Source organism: Opisthocomus hoazin, chromosome 3 (genome assembly GCF_030867145.1).
Source record: "Opisthocomus hoazin isolate bOpiHoa1 chromosome 3, bOpiHoa1.hap1, whole genome shotgun sequence".
NCBI lineage: Eukaryota > Metazoa > Chordata > Aves > Opisthocomiformes > Opisthocomidae > Opisthocomus > Opisthocomus hoazin.
In genome coordinates, this window is record NC_134416.1 from 61206097 (window position 1) to 61227642 (window position 21546).

Below are 21546 nucleotides of genomic sequence, written 5' to 3' on the forward strand. Positions count from 1 at the left end.
AAAGCATCAGATTTACAGTAAAGAACTAGCCCAGGAGATTGGTAGATACGCCAAGACTCCAAGCAGATTTTGGCAGAGACAACCTCGCGAGAAAGGAGGACTCTCAGGTATGCGTCTGAACGTGTATGACTAGGAACTACTCAGAGGGAGTAAAGGACAGCACAGTCTCCAGATTATTATTTTATTCATTTATATGGTACAGATCTCAGAGTAACAGTGGCCAGTATGTGGATACTGTGGAAGGATGTGGTGGATTAAGAAGAAGGGTATCTGATTGAACTAATTTCTGTCCCTTCCTGTTGCTGACAGAAAGGAATATTGCATTTGTTGTTGGATACTGAACAAATTTAGACATTCGCTGCTTCTGTTGCATACTTTGGCACTTACCTAGAATTTTCAGGAATAATTTTTTTGCCAGAGATTTCCAGATCGGAGTTGCTGAACTAGGTTGTCCTTCCCACCTCAAAAGGAGCTACATATGAAGTTGTTTCAGTGTTTCTGACCTTATCTAATTACAGCGTGGTTTATATTTAAGACTACATTGCCTTTTTATATCACCTAAGATGGTTCTCATCAATCCTCTTGTCCTCAGGGGGACCTCTGGATCTGATGTCCTGCCGAGTGGTTGCTGCGGGCACCAGAGAGATGGCTATGTTCATAGCTCAGGAAATACAAACTATTCACTACAGACGGGATGATGAAAATTAAACGCTTGTAATATGGAGTCTGCCCTCCTGAACTATGTAACTTTTGCCACATGGGTGGCTTAAAGGGTACGTGATTTCAGCAGAATGCTTTCTGTGGAGATTTTCCGTGTCAAACATTTTTTATAAATTTATTACCATGTGGGAAGGCATAGGGATATTTTTAAACCTGTAAGAATCGTGTTTCCTTTTTAATATGTATCTCTCTCAGCAGTATCTTTTTTATAAGGTAGCATATTTTACTTGTAGTAAACTAGTCTGGGAATTAAGTTGTAATTTCATATCTGTGGGGCTGATACTTAGTCTTTTGTAACATGCAGCTAAAAATGGAACCTTATTTTTACAGATGCAGATCTCAGGTAAATGAGCTTTAGGACTGTAGTAAGGACGAGTAGTTAAGACGTGTGCCTATAATACCCTTGTTTGGTGATACTTAAGAATGCAATAAAAATGACATAATTGTTTCCTAACTATGTCATAGCTATATATCCGTATATATGTATATGGACATATATGTAAGTCTGTGTGTATGTGTGTATATATGTACACCTATACATGTATATGCACATATACACACACCGTGTGTGTGTGTGTGTATATATATATGGTTATCTTGGATGTTTACAGCAATTTAGAGAATGCATAGAAGAAAGCTAATATTGGAAGTTATTTTCAGGTAAAAGAGTATAGGTTGCTTGTGTGATTTTGGTGGGCGCTATTCAAATAGCAAAGAACAGAGCTGATCATGGAAAATGTTTAATGATTTTACAACCTGGCCAGCTAGTCCCTGTTTCCCTTCATCCCTCTGCCTGGGGGTAGATCATACTGTCCTACAGGCCTCTGTAAGATATTCAAACTTGCAAACGCTTACTACCATAGAGTAATTACAGTTAAAACCAGGAATATTGAACTCCACTGAGTTATTCACAGTATTAACTATGAGACACAGTAGGAGGCCAGCGGAATAGAGCACAGTGTCAAAGAGCTGTTGATTTCAGAGAAACTTTGAGCAGAATAGCAGGATTTTGCCCCTTACAGGCAAGATCTTTGAAATATGCACATAAGATATGCTTGCAAAAAGTTGTAAATCACATGCCCTTCTCGCACAAAGTTGTTATCACACTTTTTGATCAGAGAAACTTGTAGAATCAGTTGCATACATTTCCTAAATACACAGTTGTTCTCTGTCCTTGTATCTAGCATTGGTTTTAATCCCACCAAGGTGATTGTTTCTATTTAGATTATTTTTGAAATCATGAGCACAGGAAAAATACAACAGTGTCCAGGAAAGTAGTTGAAATTAAATCACTTCTATTTTTTTCTTAAAAAAATTAAAAGATATCTTTTGTTTGCAAGGGTGCAAATTAAATAAAGGAATGAGCCAAAAAGTAACAGATGGTTCAAAATTTTTAACTTTCTTTTTATACTGCATGTGTAGACTTTGTAAACGTGTTCAGATATCTGCTTAGAAATACAAACTAAACGATATTTTTTAAAAATAACCTTACATGTGTTTCTTGCAATGAAAAATGTTTTTCACTGAATATAACATAAAATTCTGTGAGATTTCTTGATGCTTTTTTGCACAAGTCTTGACTGTGTGAAGAATGTCTAAATCCAACAAAGCATTTAAGAGCTTTGATGGCTCTCACCAGGAAACCAATGCTGTCTGTCACAGTGATTGACATTTTGTCACTGTTCCCTTTCCTCCCCCCCCACTTTGTATCCCCCTGATCGGAAACGGAGATTGTAAGCCCTTTAGGGCAGGGACTGTAGTACTTTGGCTCTGGGTTTGCACAGTGCTAATAGGATGCGATTCTGGTCCACAACTAGGCACTGAGGGTGCTATAATAATACAAATAATAAATACTAGTGGCCTCGCTTGTCTTTTATTCACCCTACCCCCACGTTCTGAGCACAGCGGAGATCCGAGTGACAGATGCGGATCTCGGTGGCACCGCTCTGATCCCAGGGTGCTTAGCCTCGGCAGCCGTGGGAGCAGCCGGGGCTTTTCTCGGACTCGTGCCATGGCCGTAAGCCCCGTAAGGAAGCTTACACTGGCAGGGGATCAAGGGTGGTGGAAGCCCAGCCCCACCTCATCCGCTCCCCCTCCTCACCCCGTCCCCCCATCTCTCTGGGAGAGGAGCGGGTGCGGGAAGCAGCTCAGCCTGCTCGTACAGAGAAAGGCTCTGACCCAGTTAGGGCTGGTGTGCTCTGGCGTCCCAGGGCTCGACGCAGCAGGGAAATCCATGCATCGACTTCAGTGGTGTACACCAGCGATTTGCGAAGCTGGGAGCCAAGCGTGGTGGGAAGGGGAAGGCACAGAAACCCATTCACAAGTTCGCTTTTTGTGCCCGGGGTGCAGTTTCGGTTTTCACTTGGGCTGTAGCTCAAGTGTGTTAAACCGGCAGCGTGTGTGTGGAGCAGCAGTCCTGTCTCCCTCCCCTCCTCTGCCGCCCGTGTGCCAGTACAAACGTTTCTGAACCCTTCCAGGGGACCAGATGAGTGAAGTGATCTGCCTGTAAAGTACCCCAGTAAACAAAAAAGGGATTATTTACAGACAGATCGTTTTCCCGGGCCAATCCAGCCCCTGGCCGCTATGAGCAGCTGACTTCAGGCGCCAAAGGGGGTAGCAAGGGGGCAGGCGGGACGGCTGCGTTCACAGATGGTGCCACATTATGCCACTTCGAAGTTTTCATCAAAGTACAGCCTTAAAACTCTTTGCCTACACATAATGACTGAAATAAACTACCAGAGTTCGTCCTCCCTTTGTGTTTTCTTGCTAGCCAGAGGAAACTTTGCTCAGCACGCTGTCGCGGAATAGATGTGTCCAGCAGCTCTCCGTGTGAGCGCAAGCATTCATAACGCTAGCACATTAGCCAGCAACTTAAATCCCCCAAAATGCTTAAACATGTGGACTCCTTTCCCTACCAGCTGTTGTAAAATGCTGCAGGTATTTTTCACTACATACATTACAGAGTACCTAAGTGCATCTGTAACGAGGCGTCCAAGACAGCGAAGATCTTCTCCATGAATGCTGGCACAAAGATGCCTGCGCTCCAAAAAGCGAGTGCTTCCTCTGTAAGCAAACGGGGCTCGGCTCCCCAGAGCTGTGCCAGTTCATGTCACCATCCCTCACTGGCTCGCTGGTGGAGAATGTTTGATACCTCCAGACTTGCTGGCCTGGCCTCAAACAGCGCATTCTGGTAGAATAAAGAGCGGAAAGAGCTGTAAACTCCAGGAGAAGAGTCAGCAGCTGATGCCTTTGCAGTGTGTCTTGTTGAGCTTGTCAGATTTTACAGAACAAGTACCGGCATGTTTCATACGTGCTGAAGGACTGATATTTTCCCTTTGATTACGCTAGCTCATCTCACGATATTAAAGAGATTTGCATGTATTGGAGCACTTACCTAGGGCCCCACAGGCAGCGTTCTCCATTTTTCATCTCGAATGTGGTTCCTGTTGGCAATGGCTTCAATTAAAGCGATAAAAACATCACTTCCCACCAGCCACTCTACTATCAGTAGTAGAGCTATGCTGTTCCGTCAGCGAGGCTGGATCTGTTCAGTGTATGTACAGGAGATGGGCAAGGGGATCTTTGAATAATGAAATACGACTTAAGCCACTCTATCAAATTAAGACAGACAGCATCTTTTTTTCCTGGTAACTTCCTAGAGCTACCAAGACTGTTTAATTATTTTTTTTTTCCTTTATGCCAGTAGGGAAACTACAAAAATGTGCTCTCTCTCAGTACTGTATCATGAAGACTGAAAATGTAGAGAAGTCAGAATTACGGTTCCTACAGCGGTTTCCATTTTACAGTGAGTTACAGTTAAGTCTTTCATAAAACATCTCCCCAATGCTAAGGAATGTGACAAAACATTCACCAACAGCGAAAAAAGGAATTTCCATTTCCTTGTGATCCATGCACCAGACATGACAATAGCACTATAGGGTACTGCATTTTGTAAGCATGCTGCGTTCAAGTAGCAAAAGAACTACTTCTGTTCAAAAGAGGGAGAACTGTTGACACTAACTCTGGATTTATGGGGGTTTTGCTCCTGAAGTTTTAGTTTTAAAATGCATTGGAGTAGTGGGTTTTGTATTTCTGTACTTTATAGCCCATTATATTTACACAGTGAATTTTGGAGTAAAATGGATTGGAGGTCGAAGTATGCCCGTTCTCATCACAGAATGGGAAGGTATGTATTTCACAACACAGGGAAGAGGAGTTCTGTGTCTTGGTATACTAAATGTTACTATTTTAGTTACAAAAAATCATGTGCTATTTCCCTTGTATGCTTTTATGGAATCCATGCATACAAACAACATAGTGCAGTGCAGCCTGGCAACAAGACAGACAGACAGACCAACCTCATATAGATGGTATGAGAATTAATTAATGTTCAGAAGGCTCTTTAATTGCAGTCGCTGTTACACAATTACTGAAATCCATTCAATCACCCTGAACACTTCAGTGCATACCCTAATATACAGCGTTTATACATTCATTCTCTGCAGCCTTTTATGCGCACTACCACTGCGTGCTCCGTTAATACCACAGCCTAATACGCTGTGCTTTCTTCAGCTAGGTACCGACTTTCAGTTTTACTAAAAGCTGTTAGTTACTCTTTTAGTGAATACTCAGGATTTTTATAATACAGCCATTAAAACTATTGCTTCCCAATTCTCTGAAACAAACGGATTCAAAATTGAGGTCTGAGTCTTCTTGCCTATGCTTACTGAGATGAATTGGATAAATCAGTGGAATTGCACATGTTTGCAGGAGAAAAATAGCAAAAACCATGTTTCACAGGCAGAACTTTCTACCTAATCGCAGGAAGAGAAAGCCTCCTCTGGCTTAGCAATGCCGAGTTTGTAGCGTGGAACGTTAATCAGCTCCACAAGGAGCGTTTTCTTCCCTCCTTCCTAGGGAGGAAAGCCTAGCAGTTACAGTCAAAATCACCACTAATGGATATGTGCCAATACTATCCGGAAAAAATACTACTCATACTTCCATCCAGTCTTATTTTTCAGTATTAGTTGAATGGTGGAACAATAATGTTTTATTTATATACACATATATATAATAGATGACAACTGAGACCAGAATAGGTTTTTTATTTACAAATTATTCATGCAAAGGCTTAAAAAAGTTATCTTAAAATTTCTCAGTGTCTGTATCTCCAGCCACCTGTCACAATCAAATCCAAAGTATTAATCAGTGGAAAGAAAAACATTTATTCAGACACCTTCGCCAAGGTAAGAAGGCTCACAGACACATTCTTTGCACAGAAAGCTTATGTTAGGTATTAATGAGCTCAGTAGGGAAAGGATAAACTTTGTCACATTAAGCTGGAAACCTCTCTGAGTGTGCAAGGTCTGTGTCTTTTAACAGCGCTTTTCTTTTAGCCATAAATATGCGATGGTGCTATTTGAATTTAAGGCAGTTAGAGAAAGCAGCACTATGTATGAAAGTGCACCGTTGCTGTATCAGTGATGCAGCAGTGATTCGAAATACTGTGACACTAATGGTCTCTTGTAAGATCGTGAATTAGATATATTCATGGTGGAAATACTGGTTTATTCTATTTTGAAATGAATTGAAGCATTATTAGCCAGGCTGTCAGACAACACGGAACTAAAATCGGAATTCCATCACTTTTGTTTGTCCATTGCAATAAGCGACACATTGTTCTCCTGAGAAACAGGAGATCTCCTGAGAGATATCCTCTCTTGCCAGATGTTGTTTAATGTTGGTCTTGTCGAGCAGTGCCACCTGATGATGCCGGTAAGCCCAACTTAAGAAAACGGGGGCTAAAGCCTCTACTGGCACAAGGAGACACGACTTTGGTGATGTTGTGAAGCTCTTGGCACGGCATGACTGTTGCTGTAACTCAGCAGAACTATCAGTTGTCTTTGCACTGAAATAACAGCTAACGGCCTTCTGTGATACAAATACTTACATCTGTCAGGCGACACGTAGTCAGGACTTCTGGAGGCACTGGGTGATTCTAAAGTGTTATTTCAGGTGCTCAGCGTGCCTCAGGGTCACACTTAACATTTCAGACAGCATGTATTTTAATGATTCTCTTACTGTAAAATATAGTCATTATTATACATATACGTAGAAACTTAGAAATTCAATGCTGGTTCTCTCCTGCCCTGCACCTGGTGTAATCATTTACTATTTGTAAAAGGGGCGAGACATGCTACAGTAACAGAATATTAGCATTTTCCATTCACTTTGCAAATGTGGAAATAAATATACAATGTACAATGCTCACCAATTTTTAACACTGCATTTCCAAAGTTTTGGAGAAAATCACTTGTATTTCACTGGAGATTTTTTCAGATGCACTATATTCCTGCACTATTTCATCCGGACAATAAAACAGCAGTGGGAGGAGGAATTAGTCTTACAGATGTAACCTGACTTCAAAAGAGATTAAGGGCGGTTATTTACACCAGCGTATCCCCCACTGACTTGCTAGTCTGTAGTAAATCTGAACCTAAGTGATGTAATGACATGAAAGTCATTACAATTCATATAGACCTTCTAATAATTGACATAGGCTTTTCTTATCCATAGTTTTGTCTAAGACTTCCTTCTTCTGTAATTATTATATTGGAAGCTAAGAATAATTACCTTTAGATGTTTTATAAAGTCAAGGCAAAGATGGATTACATATCTGATGACCTACTTTGGATCAAGAAACCAAAGACCTCATGTAAGCACATGCAATTTCAGAGAACGCTTTCCACCCACTGGTATCGGTTGAACTTAAAATCATCTCCATCATACAGAGATTTCATCACAAAAACATATTTTAAAAATGCAGAAATGTCTGTGTTGTATTCTTGTGTTTCTCTTTTGCAATGTTATTCTTTGTCCTTTGGAAACCAGCATCGGTTTTGTACTGTACCATATACAACTGTAGTTTTAAAGAGTTTCTCACTATTTAGTAATGAATGCTAAAAATCGATGATCACAGAAATCAGTAGACCAGTGTGCAAGTTAGGAAAACTCTCAAATATGATAAGGTTGTCTTTTTTAGGTAAAAATATATATTATCAATATTATTATTATAATAATAAAAGAAAGTCTGTGTTGTTCTATCTGTAAAAAACTTTCACTTTGTACGCACCTCTCGGTTTAAGCAAGTTCTGTGAGCACGTGAGCTTTAATCAAGCTATTTCTGTTCTCAGTTCTCCAGTTCCTGAAGAAGAGACTGAGAAGTAGTAAACCCACTCAGGAGGCAGTCTAGTCAAACTTCACACGTGAAAAGGATGCTCGGATGAAATAAGTACAAAGTGACTCATAGTAGCCATAGAAGAGTAGAAATCATTAAAGCCTGTAAATTCTGCATCGTCTCTTCCTTCTTCTCCCCACTGACAGAAGCGCAAAACCCAGAGTTTTATCACTGTTATGGCTCCGTGGAGGTTCCACTGCCCACTCACCCCTCTGCAAATCAGGCAGTTCATCCTAACATCCAGCCTCACAAACTCAGTCAGGGCCCTAAGCGCACTCCCCTGCTACAGGAGTTTATCTGGCCAATTCCAAGACCAGCTGGTAGAAGATGTTTTGAAGAAAGACCTGGAAAACATCACAGTGAGGCTTCTTCCCATGGCACCTGCTTTAAAGCTGAAGCTCTCCCTCTTGAACCAGACACACGCAAGTCCATGGGATCTGACGGGATGCACCAACAAGTGCAGCGGGAACTGGCTGATGTTGTTGTGATGCCACTTCTGATAGTCTTTGAAATGTTGTGGTGATCTGGGGAGGTTCCTGAGCATTGGAAGAAGGCAAATGTCACTTGTCATCAAGGAGGGCAAGAAGGAGGACCCCAGGAATGACAAGCCAGTCAGCCTCACGTCATTCCCTGGGAAACTGATGGAGCAAATAATCCTGGAAATCATTTCAAAACACATTAATGACAAAAAGGTGACTGGGAATAGTGAGTATGGATTCATGAAAGGGAGATCATGCTTAGCTGACCTGATAGCCTCCTACGGTGTGATGACTGGACCAGTGGATGAGGTGAGAACAGCTGATGTTTATCTTGACTTCAGTTAGCTTTTCAACACAGTCTGCTGTAACATTCTCATAGACAAACTGACAAGGTACAGGCTAGATAAGTGGACATTGAAGTGGATTGGAAATTGGCTGAACAGCTAGGCCCAGAGGGTTGTGATCAGTGGCCCAAAGTCCAGCAGAAGACAGTCTCACTAGTGGATTATCCCAGAGGTTGACACTGGGTCCAACACTGTTTAACTTCTTTATTAATGACCTAGATGATGGAACAGAGTGCACCCTCAGCAAGTTTGCATACGATACAAAACTGGGAGGAGTGGTTGGTACACCAGATAGTTGTCCTGCCATTCAGAGGGCCTCCGTAGGCTGGAGAAATGGGCAGACAGGAACTTTATCAAGTTCAATGAAGGGAAATGCCAAGTCCTACATCTGGGGAGGAAGAGACCCATGCACCAGTACTATACATCCCAGGAGCTGACTGGCTGGAAAGAAGCTTTGCAAAAAAGACCTGGAGGTGAACAAGGAGTTGACCCTGTGCCCTTGTCGCAAAGAAGCGTTACAGTGTCCTGGACTGCACTGGAAGGAGTGCTGCCAGCAGGTTGCAGCAGGTGATCCTTCCCCACTGCTCAGCACTGGTGAGGCCACAGCTGGAGTGCTGGGTCCAGTTCTAGGCTCCCCAGTACAAGGGAGAGAGATGGGCATACTGGAGCAAGTCCAGCAAAGGGCCACTAAGATGATTAAGGGCTTCGAGCATCTGACATTGGAGGAGAGGCTAAGAGAGCTGGGATTATTTAGCGTTGAGCAGAGAAGGCTCAGGAGGATCTTGGCAAAGTGCATAAATAGCTGGTGGGAGGGAGTAAAGAAGATGGAGTCAGACTCTTCTCAGCGGTGTCCAGCGACAGAACAAAAGGCAACGGGCACAAACTGAACTACAAGAATTTTGTTTAAACATAAGCAAGAGTTTGTTTGCTTTTCACTTGAAGGGTGACTGAGCACTGGCACAGGTTGCCCTGAGAGCCTATGGAGTCTCCATCCTTGGAGATATTCAGAACCCCACTGGACACAGCACTGAGCAACCTGCTCTAGTTGATTCTGCTTTAAGCAGGTGGGTTGGACTAAGCAATCCCCAGAGGTGCCTTCCAACCTCAGCAATTCTGCAATTCTGCGATCCTTCCTTAGCAGCTGTTACAGGACCCTTTGACAACATCTTTTCCAAAGCACAAGGAAAAAGAGAATAAGCACCATCAGCTTACAGATGTTAGCAGTAAACAACCATACCCTGGGACGCCTGGAGATCTAAACTGATCTTCATTGTTTTAAAGTTCAAAAAGAGCAAACTGAACAACAGGTGCACCAGTCTGTAACCAAAAGACTGGAACACTCTTCTTGGCAATGCAGTGTGACAGTAATGTGACTAGCAGTAGCTCTCTGCCATTGCAAGGCTGTATTGAAAAGCAAGGTACACACAAAACCTCAGGAATACGATTTACTGCTTTGCTCCCTTAAAGTCTCACTTTAGGTTTACCTTATGTAAACCAATACCTTGAGTGAAGCAGAATACTAAAAACAAACAAAAATCCTCCCCAAACAAACTGAAAATAAAGCTCTAATTACAGAGAAATAATTCACTGCCAAGCAGAATGTCGCAGAACAGGATTGGTATGACTAGAAGATACGTCAGAACTGAATTTCAGAAAAGGATGTAGTTTCTTTATGAATCTCATGAAAAAGATCAAAACATCTTCAGCATAAGTGCTGTACGTATATTTAATTCAACCTGTATGCTGAACTATGGAAATGGCCAGGAATATTTAGCTGTGGCTAACATACTCTTCCTTTTTTGCCCCCTCCTTAAACACTGTACTGTCTCCACAGCCCAATCATCCAGTATAAGCCAGTTTTCTCTCAAAATCTAACTCAAATTCACTATCCTTATATGTTCATAAAGGCTCTTAAATATACATTTGCACAGGATCCTTTCACCTGCTTACAAAAGACAACTGCTTCCCACCATTAAAATAAGAAGATAATACTGAAATACTGGGAAAGCAGATTCCTCTCATTTACCCAGCACATGTTACATTGTTTATCTAATTAAATTGTAATTTCCTTTGGTCAAGACACATGTGCAGAGCAGTATGTAAACTTGGTTTCCAAAGAAGGACTGAAAAATGCCAAACTGAGAAACAGTCACACGCATAGTTCAGGGTACAGGGGATCGCTCAGTCTACCTTTACCTTCGATAGCTGCAAAGCCTCCTGGGCTAGATCATGAATGTTGTATTGATAGCTACACAAACAACTTCAAACAACGATGTAGTGTTACACATTAATGGAGCCGCTAGATTAGCTTCAGGATCCGTCTGATCTGCAGCCCTGCCAGAAAGCCACTGCAGCAACCCTCAGCCCGATACTATGAGGCGCTGAGGAGCCAACCTACTCCTATTGAAAGAAATGCAAAAATGCCTATCTACTGCAGTAAAACAGATAAGATCCTAAGCTTCAGTGCTTCCACTAACACTGTTGTCACTCAGTGACATCATACCTTGAAAATGTCCTTTATATAAGTAGTAGGGATTTTTAAAGGAAGCAAAAAAACCCAAACCCTCAAACAGAAATTAAATGCTTGATGCATCACCTGAAAACCTGTTTGCATGTCTAGCAGACCTGACATGGCTACTCTTAAAATGATGATGTTTCCTCTAGCAGGGTAATACCAGCATTGCCATGGTTCCCTCCTAGCAAGAGATTTCCATTTTCTTATCTTTCCCCTGACAAATATCCTTCCTACTGACAAATCATAGGCCTTTATTATCTTCCTGTTGGCTTGAAAAATTAACTAGATTGTTTGGAACGGTTCCAGTTCTGTGCATACATCAAGAATAGAGCTTGGTCTTAACACAGAGCCACCTGCTGACAGACAAGCATATTCATTTTAAGTCCTTAAAATCAGAACTGGTGTTGAAATCACATACTGATAATTAGAAAATAATGGAGAGAAAATATGTAAGTCATTTTCAACCAACAGAAACCTTTTATTCCTACCCACATTGAATTTTGACTGCTGCCTCTGTTTGCTAGAAAACAACAGTTCTTGGCCTTTTTTTTCTGGCTCTTTGCATGTATCAAAGGGCTTTGAGGGAGAGAAGCAAAAAGCAGATCACTAAAACGAAACATAACTATGCAGCAATCTTGTTGCATCTTCAAACATTTGTAAACCAGAGCAGACACTACACGTGATATTTGAGAGAGATTCCTTTCAGCAGTTACCAACACTTCTGGATTTTATTTTCAGAGGTGGGCAAATTTCTGTTCACCCCGATTCTGTTGAGTAGTGAAAGGAGATGCCAAAGCCAGAGGGAAAAGAGCACAATGGGACACAGCACATCTCTGACCAGCGTTCGGATCACGAACGTCTGACGGAGCAGCTCGCTCTGAAAGACATGTTCAGTCTGTAAATTCAGCCTGTTTTCAGGTGGATTATTGAGTCCGCTCTGCCTCCTGCACCTGGGGACGTTTCAGATGCCATCAGCCATGCATGCCTGAGAGCCTGTGACAAAACGCCTGCTTTCAGGCCCTTTCTAAAGCAAACAGCCAGTGCACGTGATGGCGTTTTAGGCAGCAAATACATATGATGGCTTAAGGCCACGCAAAAGCAGAATATTATCTGGAAATCACCACGACTGTATTTGTTTATGGAGTTGTATGAAGAAATGTGGGGGGGTGCATACACAAGACCCTTAGGCGCCTGTTTATTTCCTTCTCAGGGTTGTACAGAAGCAGTCTAGCAAAATCTGATGTGGTTATTGGTCTAGCAACATTTGATCCCTTTCTGCTCTCATTGTCCTCAAATGGCACCGGTGTGACGAGTTGGCAGCTGCTGCCTGGGGCTGCCCGTGGCCATGTTGCCGTCCCGCACCACCCGTACAGCTCAGGGCTTGTGGAGCTGTGACCTGCCCTGACTCGAGTCTGGCCATACACCAAAAAACCCCTTTCCCAGAGGCTAGCTCAGCCAGGCTGGCTTGCCCATAGTGCTCAGTGGTACGTCCACGCACTCGGACCCACCCGTGCCTGTCCTGCCTGCTGGGTACACACTGACCATACTGGAGTTCCCCCACCTGTCCCAGTCAGCCGGCCAGGGTGAGCAACAGACTCGCTCCGCACCTCTGGCATTGCTGATGTGCTGCAATACAGGAGCACAAGAGCAGTGCTTCAAAACCTCGCCCTACGGCTCTCCTTGAACTCCGTGAGAGGAATTAATTTGTGCATACATCGCTGGTTAAGGCTTGCACAGCCTCTGTCAAACAACGCACGAGCACTGCATGCTTAATATTTTTGTGCTTTTAGGAGTATGTATGTTAGGAGGAAAGACTAAACACATCATCTAAGACAGAAAGGATTCATCTCAAGGGATCATGAGTCTACATGTAGCCACTGTAAGAAGCAAAATAGACCCACAGAGGTCCCTTCCAACCCCTAACATTCTGTGATCTGTGATTTGACACTGATAGAATTGTAGAATCATAGAATGCTTTGGGTTGGAAGGGGCCTTTAGAGGTCATCTAGCCCAAACCCCCTGCACTGAGCAGGGACATCTTCAACTAGACCAGGTTGCTTAGAGCCCCATCCAGCCTGGCCTTTAGTGTTTCCAGGGAGGGGGCATCTACCACCTCTCTGGGCAACTTGTTCCAGTGTTTCACCACCCTCACTGTAAAAGATTTCTTCCTTATATCCAGTCTAAATCTACCCTCCCTTAGTTTAAAACCATTACTCCTTGTCCAGTAACAACAGCCCTTGCCAAAAATGATTGTTCCTCCCTTTCTTATAGGCCCCCTTTAAGTACTGAAAGGATGCAATAAGGTCTCCCCACAGCCTTCTCTTCTCCAGGCTGAACAGCCCCAGCTCTCTCAGCCTGTCCTTGTAGGAGAGATGCTCCAGCCCTCAGATCATTTTTGTGGCCCAAAAGGCAGGAGCCAGCATCACAGAAAGGAACGTGCTATGCTGAAAAGCCAATTCAGTATGAATATAGTTAATATGTGGAAGCAGGGTAAGGTGCTTCTGTTAGATCTGTCGAAATAACATTAAATACAACCAATCTGTACAAAGTTGTCTCAGGAACAGCAACAAGGTTTAGACCAAAATGACAGATTGGCCTAAGAAAGCATGCCTTAAAGTGGAAGCAAGTAGGCAGCATCTAGCAGATCTCAGCAGGGATGGCCAAAGCCTTCACAAGGCACCTAAAGCCAAGAGCCTTTGAGAATCCACTCTGAGCAGACCTGAGCTCCCAAGTCTGGACTAAGCCCAAATCCAGCTTCCCCATCAACCTTGTCCAGGGGACGTAGCTCAGAAGGCAGCCAGAGCACACATTGCAGCCGGATCCCTCATCCTTATGCTTTCCATAAAAATTGAACTTAATTGGCATAAAACTCAAAGAGTTAAAACGGGCTGACCTTTTACCTTGGATATGCTTGTGGCACTATATTGTGCATATGAAAGTACAGCTTGTTCTCTCCCCCAGTAGTCCCCAAGAGTGACTACATCAGCATTGCTTTCTTCTTTCTTTAAAAACAAACAAAAGAACCCAACATCAGGACATTAAAAAATGATGAGTAAGCCAAAGTTTAGCTGAGAAAGTTGTTGAGTGCCCACCAAAATCAACAGCAGTCTTTCCATTTCCTTAATGGGCTTTCGCTGAGCCCTAAGTGAAGGGGGCAGAGGGGGGAGGATCTGTGCTGATTACCCACTAATAAAGAAGTGTTTGGAATAATCTGCTGCCATCTGTCTTTGTTTTGCTAACCCACTCAGCTGGGCCTGAAGGGAAAATCCATCAGATGAACAGAGAATTAATTATCGCAAGAATGACCCATTTGCATTTCTCACCTTCCACAAGAAGTACCCCCATTGACCATGTGGGAGATTACTTGCATAATTACAACAAATCACCATGTAATTAAGAGGCTACAGCTGTTATATACATACACATATATGTCATGCAAACTATAAAAAGAAGTAGATTTCTTCATCCTCAAAAAGCTGCTATAAGACTTCTGTTGTATTCAGACAGGCCAATAACATTGTCTGGGTTTGGGGGCAGAAAGCAGTCTAAGACTCTTTTAATAAAAGATTGGTAGTATTTTATATGATTGCTCAACTCTCTCCAACTATGTGGACATGGAGCGGATTATAGGAATCTAGTGCCATCGCATACGGTGTTATATGTGTACATGTCTACCTGGGGGAGAAAAAGGAATGACACTACGGAGATGAGAAAGGCTACAGGGGACCAGACTACTGGATCCATTCTAACAAGAGGACAAATCCTCTTTTTAGAGTAACCACCTATAAGCAAGGGTACAGAAGCTTAGCAACAATCTGATAAATCAGTATTCAGTCAGCGTTGCAGAGGGAAGGAGGGGACACAGTTGACCACTTGTTTAGGGGACGTGAAGTCTATTTCTATGGGAAGGAGCAGCATGCACAAAGCTGTGAGTTCAGCGACTCAGAGCCAGTGGGACTCCTACCTGTGCAAAAGCACTTCAGCCATTTGCTCTGACTGCAAATATGTAATAGTTTATCAGTCACCTAGCCTAGCAAAACAACTAGAAATACAACTTCTCTGGCAACTCTTTGCCAGGCAATGATACCACCCAGAAAAGTTACAGCACTTCTTTCCATTTCCATGATAAAAGTATTTAACCTTGGTGACTGTTGTGGAAGAAGCTCATGGTCTCTGCTATACGAACGTAGCCATAAACGTGTTTTTTGAGCCTCATGGAAGCCAGCAGAATGAATGACATCCACACTAGCGCTGGCTCTTTGGCTCCAAAGTTACTCTGCAATAAGGCATTACAGGAACAGAGTCATTGTGAGTCACTCATCACAGGATCATGAGTGAATATGACAGTGAATATTCCAGCTCTGGGTGTGCTTAAGAGCTCTGTTATCGGGTGGTAGTAATATGCCCCTAGTATCTGTCAGAAAGAGAATGGCTCAAGTGTGACCGTGAGATAAAGCTGGCAGCCCCATATCCTCCTCAACATGTTCCACTTACTTCATTCCAGAAACTAAGCAAGGCTGGGCCAGGTGCTACTTGGACGGTAGACCACCAGGAAAATATGCTTGGTTGGAGCCAAGTGACAAGCGGCATGATTTCTTGAGAATCATCCCGGCTTATTATCAATGCTCACCGGCTCTTGCCCCACCACAAGTGAAAGGGTGTAGTAACTTTGTGCTCTGAAGTGTCGTGACCCACACTAACCGGATTTGTCAGGCATATTACCCGATGGTCAGAGTCAAAACCAGCAAAGCTGAGTGGCGGACAGACCAGGAGGCAGCTACATGGGCTGGGGCCAGCAGGGGAGGCACGAACAGAAACCTGAGGTCCTGAGGTGGGAGAGCACCAGGACTTTGGGGCTGAGGTGACCAGGGGCAGGCAGCTGCAGTTGAGCGCTGGTGGAAAGAGAGGGGTGAATAGTGAGGCTCAGTTGTTCAGATCTGGGAACTATCAACCCTATGGCAAAAACCCATCGCCCTCCTTCTGCAGCCTGACTCACCTAAAGGCAGGCCTGAGGGAAACCAGTGGGTGTCGGGGTGCACCACAGACCAACCCAACGCTGAACAACTACTCCTGTTCCTAAGGGATTATAAGACAGCTACGTGCATATGACAATAGTCGCAGTGTAAAAAAAGGCCTGTTGCGGTGTGAAGACTGACTGTGGGTATTTTGCAGGGATGGACACAGAGGCAGGCCAGCTCTGCTCAGCAGGCATTCAGCTCCGAAGTCAGGTTTGGACTCCAAGCTAGGTCTGACACTCACTTGACTTTGAGAGCTCCTGCAGCTTACCAAGAGCCTTTTTATCCAGAGACAAAAAGCACCTGAGCAGAATCTAAAAGTAGTAAGTCACAGCAATATTTTTCTTGGTCTGTTTCAATCGGTGGTCCCTAAATATTTCCTAGTGGAACTGCTTTGGAAATTTCACATGCACACAGATTACTGTTTAGCATCTATGATTCTAGTTCCTGTTCGTGCATACCTTAAAAACAACGGATCAAGCTCAGAGGTCATCACGTCACAAGCTGAAACACATTGATTCAAATGCAGCAGGATCCTCAGGAAAGTCACCCATTAAGCTGGCTGACAGCTCTAGCCTTGGTCTTTATGTTTTGGAAAAAAACAAAATACAATAATTGTTATTTTTAATTAAGCTGTGAAAGCATGCCATATAAGACATAAACTAGAGATACTCCTTGTCCAAGAAGACTTTTTTAAATCTACGTTTTAAATTAATTAGTGCAGCTATAAAGAAGTGTGAGCTCACAGTGCAGTCGGGGGGTCAGTAGTTCTGGAGTTTTGCCTGGAGTCTCTTCAGGATCTGCTATTAAAATCATAACATTGCTGTGCCGTTATGGGACAATTCCACACTTGAGCACCTCTCTTTTTGTGCAGAAAAGCCTCATAAAACAAAATTTAAAAGCTTTCAAAATAAATAATCATATTTCTGTCTCAATAATATTTTCTTTTCTTCCTGTGGGGAGTATCACTAAACAATAATAAATTGTAAAGCTGCTAGAAACAAAAAAAAATTAACAGTGATTTAGTTTTATTTGGAGCTTATACATTTTTGAAGTCGTAACCTTTGAAATGTAACATAAAAGATTTCAGATTATCCTTGGCATGATCAGAATAAACAAATATTAATTTTCCAGTAAATCATCTTCAATAATGAATCTCATGTGCAACATCTCTGCTTTTCATTACTGCTGTCACAACGTAGCTCTCAAAAAGTCACCTTTCAGCTAAATGCTGCCTACAAATATCTGCAATTCATTCATACATACAGTACTGCAAAGGGGCTAAATGAGGGCAAAGCCTGACCTTCTGATTTTAATATCCTGTCTAACTACAAAAATCTGAAATTTGCGTTCAAAGAATTTCACACTACTGAAATACTCTTGGCACGGTATTTTTTCCCATGTATACAGCATGTGCCCATCCATCAACACTGTCTTGATCCTATTGTTAAAACCGTTGAAAACCAAAAAGAACAAAATAAAACCAAATACCCACCCATGAAATCTCATAATAAAGAACATTTTTCTGGGCCAGATGGTTCACTGAAGCCAAGGGTTTGTCTTTTGTCCAAATAGGGCTTTCAACATTGGCATCTTTGCCAGCCACAGAACCATTTCCAGACAGTTACAGAGGATTTTAATTAGCAAAAAAAGAGTTCCCAGCTTCTTCTGTATACCCTTGCAGAGCAGCGAGATCACCTTTAAGGAGGAGCCTCGTCCCCTCCTGTACAGCTGATAAAAACACTCCGTGGCTCTTGCAAAGCTGTTAGGCATTATGAAATATGCTTTCATCAAAAAAGATTATGAAAAAGATGGAACACGGTAAAAGCAACCTCATAAGACATTTACTCCACAGTCTTATCTTAAAACAGACAACTGTATCTAAGCCTTCTGTGATGGATGCTTGTCTAACTTGCTCTTAAAAACTTTCAGCAATGGTGCAGTAGTGCTTAACACAAATATAAAGAATGAACAACCAAATCTTTAACGTGAACAGCCTGACAGAAACAAAGCAGAGCCAGAGGCAGTGGAGATAGAAATCTGCTGAACAGTAAAAGCAGTTTAGAAACAACTATGGTTATTTTGAGGATACAGTGAAGAATAGAAAGTTCGGTCTGTATGGAAGGGATAAGAAATAATTGAATTTACTTAGTGGTGTTCACAAGGGTGGTTCTAACAGAAATCAGCATCTGACTTAGCTGAAAACAGGAAAGGGCAGAAAGGCTGAACAGAAGGTTAGCTTTCACAAACCGAAGCCAGCCCTAGTAATCTGTTACCTCTGTTGCTAACGCTGCTGTAAGCACATCTGTCCACTCCTTGCACTCCCCTCTTAGGTCAAGGGAGGCAAGGTACAGAAAGACTTTATTCTGCTTTAATCTTGCTCATGTAATCTGTCGGAGCTTTGAGAAGTAGAAGGAATGTTCAAATTCATCCTTTGTGTCCTCATTTGCCCTTTGTGTCATTTGAACACTGGCTCAAGCAAGGTCTGCACCTAATTGACTTCACATCTTCAGTAGGCAACTGATCCCAGCACCTAACAGTCACCTTAAAGTTGAAATGTTTCTTAACGGAAAATATAATTTCCCTTCCCTACACGTTAAGCCCCTGCAGGCATAAAGACAATTTTATTCCATTCCTCTTCACGGAGTTCTCTAAAATCACTGCAGCCCGTGATTCACATCTCCACTCAGTCTTCCTATTTCCCAAACTACACAGCCCATACACCATGCTTCCAGATCTCTGATCATTCCTACTTTCCTCTGGGTTTGTTCCACTTTGTCAACTTTTTTCATGAAGGGTGGTAAGGAAAACCTGGTCTGATACTGCACACTCACCAATGTGAAGTTGCATACAAAACTACTTCAAGTGCCTTCTCCCTGTTAAGCATGCCACTTGCAGACTTTTTTTCATAGCAGTATGACCCCTGTGAGGAGTGACTGAAGCAAACTTGCTTAACCTGAACTGCAGTGAAGAGGTAACACGTATGGAGTCAGTCATGGCACCTCAGCAAAGGGACAGCAAGACAGTAGTTTAGTAAGAGGGATTAACACAGTTCCTTATTTAAATCCACCTCCAGTGTTCACTCCCTTCAACATCAGCCACGTACTTTGTCCCTTGCGTCACTAATGTTTTCAGTGATGACTGAAGCAAAACATTGCCAAATGTACTGGCCTCCTCACCTCAATCTACGGTTTGTTTTTCTTCCCCGGAAGAGAGTAGGATGGTTCTGCCTCTTATAGCTAGTGTCTCGATACTGAATGTTATCTTGTCACTTCTGTTTTTATGAGATCTCATTTTTTGCCCTGGCCAGCCAGATTTGGTTCATGCTACTGTTGTATACCCTTCCACAGTAGGTTCTGCACACCTCTCATCTGCACGCTGTCTTGCTGGTGTTCAACAACACGTCTTTACTGAGGTGCCCAGCTCCTAGGTCAGTGATTTTACCCATCTGATGGCTTTACTGCTGCTTGCTCAAGAAAAAAAGGAGCATTAGTGCAGCTTGTGAAACTACAGGTAACACCCTCCTCTCCTTACAGATCAGGTCAGACCTTCAAAAGGACATGTTTTTCCTGTTACGCTTAAGTCAATATCTGCATTTGTATTAGTTACAACTGCCATGCAAGCTGAAGCACTAACACCACTTGCAAAACACGCTGTCCCTGCCTTAGAGCTGCGGCAGGCCTTGCATCGCAGGGTCTGCTTGGCAGTGGCTGTACTACCTGGGTGTCTCTGCAGAGACCTCTGGGAAAAGGCACGTGAGCGGAGGAAAGCTAAGCCTCCGCAAGACCAAAATTTCCACCTCCTCCAGACATTTGTGCCCCAGCTTGTTCAGAAAAATCCTTAAACTTACTGCAATTTCCATATGGTTTCTATGGGACATTCTCCCTTCTCTTCCACAAACAATGGTAGGAAGAGATGGACCATCTGACAAAACACCTTCTCCTGTTTCCTCCCTCTGCAGCAGGCAAAGCTGCAGTATGCACACGGGTTTTTCAACAGTAGAGAAACACGTGGTAAGAATTCCTAACAAAAGCACCACTTCGCATAACTTCAGCTGTGGTCTGCAATCAACCACAAGGTACAAATCCAGGGGAAAAAAGGCTGTCTGGAGTCCAAGTGGTCAGAGAACTAATTATTGTTCTCTGTTTCCCACTCTCCATGACATATTGCCAGGGACGTATTGCAGAACAAAACTAATCATCATAGAAAACAGGAAAAGAAGGGGTTAACACATGAGATGAGTCCCCGCACACCTGCAAGCCCTAAGTAGCTGGAGGAGGAAGAGAGAAAAGTCTGGGCTCAGTTACCTGCTGGGGAGTCTGTTGGTCTAAGCTTTGTTCTGAGGAGAGGAGCTATGTACTCTGCTGGGCTGGGAAGGAATACAGGAAAACAATTTGCCCTGAGCTGAAAGGTTGTTTGTTTGACTTTTTAATAGCAATCCAGGGCCCCAAAGCCAAGGACCAAAGACACCTAGCAGGTGTCAGCCTGCCTGCTGGAGAAGCCTGGAGGGTAACGAAATATGGTGAGTGGCTCTTATGCTTTAAGCAGGTGAAACAGCCCGGGTGACCAGGTAACTCCTTATTCCCGACCCCGGGGCTAACCCGGGTGCTGGTGGCAGGGGCCTTTCCACAAGCAGCAGCCATGGGGTTTCCAGGCTCAGGCTGGCCTGAGGTCAGGCTGTTGCCCAGGAGCTGGTTTCTGCGGCTCCTGGCTCTGCTTTCCTTGTGCAATAGCGATTGCACGGCTCTGAGAAGCCGAACTGGGTTTCAGAGTCAAAAACCACTGTGTTTGTGCCCATAGGCATGCATGAAAAGGAAAAACTGCCTTTGTACCTGCTCAGTGAACAGAAGCCACTGCTCCCATCTGCAGCCATGACACCGAACACCTCCACTGGAGCTACTGGATGTGTTAATCCAAGCTGTAAGCTTACTCACAGGCACTAAAATCAGAAGCCGAGACGCTTGATCTGCTGACGTGCTCTAACGCCGAGAGGCTTCAGGCAAGATTGGCTTCCAGTGTCACTGTATCAGCTGTATCTAGGTAACAGGCAGCGCCGAGCTCGGACGCCAAACAATCCTTCCTGCCCGTTCCCGAGGCAGACGCTGAGGCGAAGCGCCCCTCCCCAAGGGGGGTGTCTGGCACCCGGCCGCTGACGCCGGTGCGGCCCCGGACCAGCTCCGAGCCCGGCCGCGGCCCGGCGCCGCCGACACGGGCAGCTTGGGGCAGGCCGGCCCCG

The 21546-nt window shown here is 43.6% G+C and overlaps 1 protein-coding gene and 1 long non-coding RNA gene across 2 annotated transcripts in view; one reads left to right on the plus strand and one right to left on the minus strand.

Annotated features, from left to right (window-relative positions):
* The window catches only part of IMPA2 (inositol monophosphatase 2), a 21543-nt gene extending 18967 nt beyond the window's left edge, over positions 1–2576 (plus strand). The window contains exon 8 of the mRNA XM_075416492.1: positions 593–2576. Coding sequence (XP_075272607.1) covers positions 593–708 — 116 coding nt within the window. The 3' untranslated portion in view covers positions 709–2576. The remainder of the gene's footprint in view (positions 1–592) is intronic.
* Positions 1–21537, minus strand: part of LOC142360865 (uncharacterized) — a 25572-nt gene extending 4035 nt beyond the window's left edge. Inside the window, exons 1-2 of the long non-coding RNA XR_012763465.1 lie at positions 21143–21537; positions 16772–16892 (exon numbers count right to left, since the gene is read on the minus strand). This is a non-coding gene — a long non-coding RNA (uncharacterized LOC142360865). The remainder of the gene's footprint in view (positions 1–16771; positions 16893–21142) is intronic.
* Between the last annotated feature and the right edge of the window lie 9 nt (positions 21538–21546).